This window comes from Oncorhynchus clarkii, chromosome 23 (genome assembly GCF_045791955.1).
Source record: "Oncorhynchus clarkii lewisi isolate Uvic-CL-2024 chromosome 23, UVic_Ocla_1.0, whole genome shotgun sequence".
Taxonomy (NCBI): Eukaryota; Metazoa; Chordata; class Actinopteri; order Salmoniformes; family Salmonidae; genus Oncorhynchus; species Oncorhynchus clarkii.
The window spans coordinates 47,237,345-47,246,099 of record NC_092169.1 but is presented as its reverse complement, the minus strand read 5'-3'; the positions used below and the strand labels follow the sequence as shown (position 1 = coordinate 47,246,099).

The 8,755-nt window shown below is 43.1% G+C and overlaps 1 protein-coding gene across 1 annotated transcript in view; it reads left to right on the top strand.

The window, feature by feature from the left end:
* The first annotated feature begins 259 nt into the window (after window positions 1–259).
* LOC139381406 (golgin subfamily A member 4-like) overlaps window positions 260–8,755 on the top strand; it is a 55,794-nt gene continuing 47,298 nt past the window's right edge. Inside the window, exon 1 of the mRNA XM_071124907.1 lies at window positions 260–475. Coding sequence (XP_070981008.1) covers window positions 395–475 — 81 coding nt within the window. The 5' untranslated portion in view covers window positions 260–394. The remainder of the gene's footprint in view (window positions 476–8,755) is intronic.

The following is an 8,755-nucleotide window of genomic DNA, read 5'->3' as shown; positions in this document are numbered from 1 at the left end:
AACCCTGGGTCTCCTTTCATCACTTTATTTGGTAGTGAGTAGTGGTTGGAAAGCAAACCGGATGCTTCACATTTATACATCCGGGGAAATATCTGGCATGTTGTTCTATCAATTCAATAAAATTTGCTTTAACGGCATAATGTAACAATGTACATATTGCCAAAAGCGTACTTTGGAGATTATTAAGTGATACATTTACAATATTAACAATTAAAATAATAATGAATGTATCTGTGATGGCCACTCGGTTGCTAATTTTGCTCCACGCCGGCTGCACATGCGCTCTAGTCACCTGCAAGATATGAAAGACTAGCGACCAGTAAGAATGCTGGATGCAGGAATTACATTTTAAAACAATATATTTCACTTGGAAGTACAGAATCTGGGTGATAATATGTTTATGAAACTAAAGCAAAAGATGAACGAGGAGCAATCGGCGCAAAGGAATGCGCAGTCACCGCAACAGGCCCAGCAGGTTGGTTCAGCTAACGTTAGCTAGTTGTCAGGCTCAGCTGGTCGAGCTACAGCGTTAGCAAGCTAGCTAACGTTAGTTAGCAGAGAATACATTATTTTGATTTGCGAAGCTAGCTAGATAACTAGAACCTAAGTCTAGGCTTGCTTGCTACCTTATTGTTTTCGGTTAAACACAACATGTATAACCGCACTCATGTCTAGCTAGGATCTCCCTGCTACTAGTACTATTCTGTAAAACGAAACTAATGTCTAGTTAGTTACTGCTTATAATCGATAGTCTGAGCAGCTCAGAACTAAAGTCTCAAGTTAGTTTTATTTATTTAACCTTTATTTAACCTGGTAGGCTAGTTGTGAATGAGAACTTGTTCTCATTTACAACTGCGACCTGGCTAAGATAAAGCAAAGCAGTTCGACACATACAACAACAGAGTTACACATGGAATAAACAAACATACAGTCAATAATACTATAGAAAAAGTCTAAATACAGTGTGTGCAAATGAGGTAAGATAAGGGAGGTAAGGCAGTAAATGGGCCATAGTGGCGAAATATTTACAATTTAGCAATTTAACACTGGAGTGATAGATGTGCAGAAGATGATTGTGCAAGTAGAGATACTGGGGTGCAAGTTGGATGGGCTAATTACAGATGGGTTATGTACAGGTGCAGTGATCTGTGAGCTGCTCTGACAGCTGGTGCTTAAAGCTAGTGTGGGAGATGGGAGTCTCCAGCTTTAGTGATTTTTGCAATTCGTTCCAGTCGTTGGCAACAGAGAACTGGAAGGAAAGGCTGCCAAAGAGGAATTGGCTTTGGGGGTGACCAGTGAAATATACCTGCTGGAGCGTGTGCTATGGGTGGGTGCTGCTATGGTGACCAGTGAGTTGAGATAAGGCTGGGCTTTACCTTAGCAAAGACTTATAGATGACCTGGAGCCAATGCGTTTGGCGACGAATTTGAAGCGAGGGCCAGCCAATGAGAGCATACAGGTTGCAGTGGTGGGTAGTATATGGGGCTTTGGTGACAAGACGGATGGCACTGTGATTGACTGCATCCAATTTGCAGAGTAGAGTGTTGTAGGCTATTTTGTAATTGACATCGCCGAAGTCAAGGATCGGCAGGATGGTCAGTTTTACGAGGGTATGTTTGGCAGCATGAGTGAAGGATGCTTTGTTACGAAATAGGAAGCCAATTCTAGATTTAATTTTGGATTGGAGATGCTTAATGTGAGTCTGGAAGGAGAGTTTACAGTCTAGCCAGACACCTAGGTCAGTCTAGCCAGACACCTAGAACCGTCCAGAGTAGTGATGCTGGACGGGCGGGCGGGCAGGTGCAGGCAGCGATCGGTTGAAGAGCATGCATTTAGTTTTACTAGCATTTAAGAGCAGTTGGAGGCCATGGAAGGAGAGTTGAATGGCATTGAAGCTCGCCTGGAGGTTAGTTAACACAGTGTCCAAAGAAGGGCCAGAAGTATACAGAAATGCTGTCGTATGTGTAGAGGTGGATCAGAGAATCACCAGCAGCAAGAGCGACATCATTGATGTATATATTAGTTGGCTAATTAAACTAATCTATACTAGCTAGTGTCATGTTAGAAACACTAAAACAATAGTTCTTGTTTTACATAAATATAATCAAATCAATTGTTGTTGTCTGTGCCAGCCAGGGCATCTTTACATAATTAATTGACTGAGACACTTAACTAGTACTGTAATGTTAGCTAGTTAGTTCCTACTAGTCCTTGGCCTTAATCATGACTCTCAGTTCCATTATACATAAGTCATTGACATTGGACGAGGGAATTTTATAAACATTCTGCATTGTAATTTCAGAAAATGTCCATATCTGCAGTAATAGTGGAATGATAGTGTTTCACAGTATTACTTACCCGCCAGTGTTGTGATTGCCAATTGTTTTCTCCCACCGGAGCAGCATCTGTTGACAAACTGGGATAGCTGTTCTGTCTTTCTGGCTGGGTTATCTAGTGAAAATTGGTCTGTCACTTCCTGGTTGCAAAAATTCTACACTGTTTGCTCAATTTCGGTTTGTGAGAATACAAGCATTGAAAATGGTTGGGAATCATTGTACCATTAAATATATTTTCAATAGCTTATATTTTTAGTTATTTAAAATATTTCACAGCGCTTTAGATATTGTGCAATGATTCCCTACACCATTCAGTGCATGTTCTCACATAACCTGAAATTGAGCGAACAGGGTAGCATTTTAGCAACCAGGAAATGGCAGTGATTTCCACTAGATGACAACCAAAGTCAGAACAGCTTTTCCAGTGATGAAAGATGCCACTCTGGCGGGAGAAATCAATAGGTGAATATTAAAGCCAATCACAACACTGGCGGGTAAGTATGTAATACTGCGAAACACTATCATTCTACTATTAGCGCCAGATATTATGGACACTTTCTGAAATTACAGTGCAAAAATAAAAAATACATCCTATGTGTAGCATCTTTTTTAAGCGCTCCGACTTTCAATCGGAACATTAACACGCCGTTGCTTGCTGTACGGTTTTGGAAGCATAAGGACCTTGTTGCAGTCCAAACACTTAGACTTACCCTCACCTTATGCACTTGGGAGAATCCCCGTCGCCATCTTGGGGGGTGGTCCAAATTATTAGCCAAGCAAGGGAAAGTAAGCCCTCCTCCCCTCGTTTTTAATCGAGTTTGCAATTATGTTCACTTCGGGCCTGAATCTCCCCATAATTCATTTCGTGACGATTGTACAGCCGGTAAGAAAATTAGCCAAAAATTTAAACCTCAACATACAAGTGTAAGTAAAAACGAATGTAAATAAGTTCGAAATTATGCTACTAATGTACATGAAGGCACAAACACATCTCATAAAAGTAATGATGTTTTTGTTTGTTTAGCTTTTGGAAATTGTATAATTATTCGTTTTCTTCTTCATAAGTTCCAGTTAGGCAGACTAATGCTATTTAGCTAGCTATTATACAGTAGGCTTATATTAATAATTATATATTTAATGTAAGTAGACATGCAATCATAATTGACTGCAGCGCATATAAAGCACCCACAAGCTACTGGTGGCTGAAAACACTATCATCGCGGAATGAATGAGTGCTGAATTTCCGGCCAAGGTGGTCCATTTAAAAATGATTCCTTCCTCCCTAGCCCCTTAAGTGTATACTTGTCAGGCGTCATGGTACGTCATCAGAAGTGTCCACTTAATTTGAGGGCTGAGGGGATAGGGTGTGTCTTTTTTAAGTGTTTGGACTGCAGCATTAAAAGACACCCAATCCCCTCAGCCCTCAAATTAAGTGGACACTTGCAGGGTGAGGGAGGGATGAAGGAATTATTTTTTAAATGCACCGCCCTTGAAGTGATGATTGTGTTTTCAGCCACCGGTAGCTTGTGGTTGCTTTAGATGCGCTACAGTCAATAATGATTGCATGTCTACTTATATTAACTATATAATTATTAATACAGTTGAAGTCGGAAGTTTACATACACTTAGGTTGGAGTCATTAAAACTAGTTTTTCAACCACTCCACAAATTTCTTGATAACAAACTAGTTTTGGGAAGTCGGTTAGGACTAGAGGTCGACCGATTACGATTTTTCAACGCCGATACCGATTATTGGAGGACCAAAAAACGCCGATAACGATTTTTATTTTATTTTATTTTATTTGTAAAATGACAATTACAACAATACTGAATGAACACTTATTTTAACTTAATATAATACATCAATAAAATCAATTTAGCTTCAAATAAATAATGAAACATGTTAAATTTGGTTTAAATAATGCAAAAACAAAGTGTTGGAGAAGAAAGTAAACATGCAATATTTGCCATGTAAGAAAGCTATTAGCGTTTCAAACGTCACTCACTCGCTCCGAGCCTTGGAGTGGTTGTTTCCCTTGCTCTGCATGGGTAACGCTGCTTCGATATGGTGGCTGTTGTCGTTGTGTTGCTGGTTCGAGCCCAGGGAGGAGCGAGGAGAGGGACGGAAGCTATACGGTTACACTGGCAATACTAAAGTGACTGTAAGAACATCCAATAGTCAACGATTAATTAAATACAAATGGTTTAGAGGGAAATAGTCCTATAATTCCTATAATAACTACAACCTAAAACTTCTTACCTGGAAATATTGAAGACTCATGTTAAAAGGAACCACCAGCTTTCATATGTTCTCATGTTCTGAGCAAGGAACTGAAACGTTAGCTTTCTTACATTACACATATTGCACTTTTACTTTCTTCTCCAACACTTTGTTTTTGCATTATTTAAACCAAATTTAGCATGTTTCATTATTTATTTGAAGCTAAATTGATTTTATTGATGTATTATATTAAGTTAAAATAAGTGTTCATTCAGTATTGTTGTAATTGTCATTATTACAAATAAAATGAAATCGGCCGATTTAATCGGTATCGGCGTTGAAAAATCATAATCAGTCGACCTCTAATTCAGACCCCTTGACTTTTTCCACATTTTGTTATGTTACAGCCTTATTATAAAATGTATTAAATCTTTTTTTTTTCCTCATCAAACTATGCACAATACCCCATAATGACAAATTAAAACAGGTTTTTAGAAATTATTGCAAATGTATTCTAATATATATTTTTTAACCTCATCACGTTTACATAAGTATTCAGACCCTTTATCCAGTACTTTGTTGAAGCAACTTTGGCAGCGGTTAGAGCCTCGAGTCTTCTTGAGTATGACTCTACAAGCTTGGCACACCTGTATTTGGGGAGTTTCTCCCATTCTTTTCTGCAGATCCTCTCAAGCTCTGCCAGTTTGGATGGGGAGCTTCACTGCACAGCTATTTTTAGGTCTCTCCAGAGAGGCTAAATTGACCCCACCCTGGTAACTAGACTAGGCTGTAGGCTAGTTTGACCCCACCCTTGTAACTAGACTAGGCTACAAGCTAGTTTGACCCCACCCTGGTAACTAGACTAGGCTGTAGGCTAGTTTGACCCCACCCTTGTAACTAGACTAGGCTACAAGCTAGTTTGACCCCACCCTGGTAACTAGACTAGGCTGTAGGCTAGTTTGACCCCACCCTTGTAACTAGACTAGGCTACAAGCTAGTTTGACCCCACCCTGGTAACTAGACTAGGCTGTAGGCTAGTTTGACCCCACCCTTGTAACTAGACTAGGCTACAAGCTAGTTTGACCCCACCCTGGTAACTAGACTAGGCTACAAGCTTGTTTGACCCCACCCTGGTAACTAGACTAGGCTACAAGCTTGTTTGACCCCACCCTGGTAACTAGACTAGGCTACAGGCTAGTTTGAGCCCACCCTGGTAACTAGACAAGGCTACAAGCTTGTTTGACCCCACCCTGGTAACTAGACTAGGCTACAGGCTAGTTTGAGCCCATCCTGGTAACTAGACTAGGCTACAAGCTAGTTTGACCCTACCCTGCTAACTTGACTAGGCTACAGGCAACTAGACTAGGCTACAAGCTAGTTTGACCCCACCTTGATAACTTGACTAGGCTGTAGGCTAGATTGCTTTTGAAAAACAGAGCAGGTTGTGCTGGCGAGCCTCGTCTATCTGGAGGATTTGCACATTATCTGCGTTTAGAGATGGGCCTAATCCTTCTCTAGGTTGTCATCACACTGCTTTAGAATTAACATGTGGCCTACACTACTGTCACCATTGAACCATGTCATCTTTCATCAAACATTACCTGACTATAAGTGTAGAGTACAACCAACAGATATTGCAAATAATAGGCAAATTGTTTAAATTAAGGTACTGACTCAGATGTGTTGCTGCTTTGAGCAATGTTAAGTATGAATTATTTCCTAATATTAGCCCATAAATATAACCTGTTTGTGACTGTGTGTTGATAAAACCCTTAACTGGAAGTAAACGTACCTTTTTATAAATGTATTTGTTTCTCACACTGCAAAGAGCTGTTCAGTGTAACACAATAGTGGCATACTAACCTTTCCATGTTAGCCCTCTTGGAGCCCTCTAGGCTAGCAGCCATCCTATTAACCAAGTTTCTTATTGTGTTTGACTGCATATGTCCTTGACATTCCATCACCTGGGGTTTGGAAGCCAAGTTAGGCTGGATAGTTAGCTGTTGACACAGTACCACTAGACCAGTACTCGTAGTAATCTGCTAGAGATAGCCCTTACTTATCTGCTCTGGCCTGAGAGACTGTACTACTACAGACACCACATCCTGCGCCACCTCTACCCTGCTTATACCACTACAGAGACCACTTCCTACTCCACCACTACCCTGCTTATACCACTACAGACACCACATCCTGCTCCACCACTACCCTGCTTATACCACTACAGAGACCACATCCTGCTCCACCTCTACCCTGCTTATACCACTACAGAGACCACATCCTGCTCCACCTCTACCCTGCTTATACCACTACAGACACCACATCCTGCTCCACCACTACCCTGCTTATACCACTACAGAGACCACATCCTGCTCCACCACTACCCTGCTTATACCACTACAGAGACCACATCCTGCTCCACCACTACCCTGCTTATACCACTACAGAGACCACATCCTGCTCCACCACTACCCTGCTTATACCACTACAGAGACCACATCCTGCTCCACCACTACCCTGCTTATACCACTACAGAGACCACATCCTGCTCCACCACTACCCTGCTTATACCACTACAGAGACCACATCCTGCTCCACCACTACCCTGCTTATACCACTACAGAGACCACATCCTGCTCCACCACTACCCTGCTTATACCACTACAGAGACCACATCCTGCTCCACCACTACCCTGCTTATACCACTACAGAGACCACATCCTGCTCCACCACTACCCTGCTTATACCACTACAGAGACCACATCCTGCTCCACCACTACCCTGCTTATACCACTACAGAGACCACATCCTGCTCCACCACTACCCTGCTTATACCACTACAGAGACCACATCCTGCTCCACCACTACCCTGCTTATACCACTACAGAGACCACATCCTGCTCCACCACTACCCTGCTTATACCACTACAGAGACCACATCCTGCTCCACCACTACCCTGCTTATACCACTACAGAGACCACATCCTGCTCCACCACTACCCTGCTTATACCACTACAGAGCTCCACCTCTACCCTGCTTATACCACTACAGAGCTCCACCTCTACCCTGCTTATACCACTACAGAGCTCCACCTCTACCCTGCTTATACCACTACAGAGCTCCACCTCTACCCTGCTTATACCACTACAGAGCTCCACCTCTACCCTGCTTATACCACTACAGAGCTCCACCTCTACCCTGCTTATACCACTACAGAGCTCCACCTCTACCCTGCTTATACCACTACAGAGCTCCACCTCTACCCTGCTTATACCACTACAGAGCTCCACCTCTACCCTGCTTTTACCACTACAGAGACCACATCCTGCTCCACCACTACCCTGCTTATACCACTACAGAGACCACATCCTGCTCCACCACTACCCTGCTTATACCACTACAGACACCACATCCTGCTCCACCTCTACCCTGCTTATACCACTACAGAGACCACATCCTGCTCCACCACTACCCTGCTTATACCACTACAGAGACCACATCCTGCTCCACCACTACCCTGCTTATACCACTACAGAGACCACATCCTGCTCCACCACTACCCTGCTTATACCACTACAGAGCTCCACCTCTACCCTGCTTATACCACTACAGAGCTCCACCACTACCCTGCTTATACCACTACAGAGCTCCACCTCTACCCTGCTTATACCACTACAGAGCTCCACCACTACCCTGCTTATACCACTACAGAGACCACATCCTGCTCCACCCCACCACTACCCTGCTTATACCACTACAGAGACCACATCCTGCTCCACCACTACCCTGCTTATACCACTACAGAGACCACATCCTGCTCCACCACTACCCTGCTTATACCACTACAGAGACCACATCCTGCTCCACCACTACCCTGCTTATACCACTACAGAGACCACATCCTGCTCCACCACTACCCTGCTTATACCACTACAGAGACCACATCCTGCTCCACCACTACCCTGCTTATACCACTACAGAGACCACATCCTGCTCCACCACTACCCTGCTTATACCACTACAGAGACCACATCCTGCTCCACCACTACCCTGCTTATACCACTACAGAGCTCCACCACTACCCTGCTTATACCACTACAGAGCTCCACCACTACCCTGCTTATACCACTACAGAGCTCCACCTCTACCCTGCTTATACCACTACAGAGCTCCACCTCTACCCTGCTTATACCACTA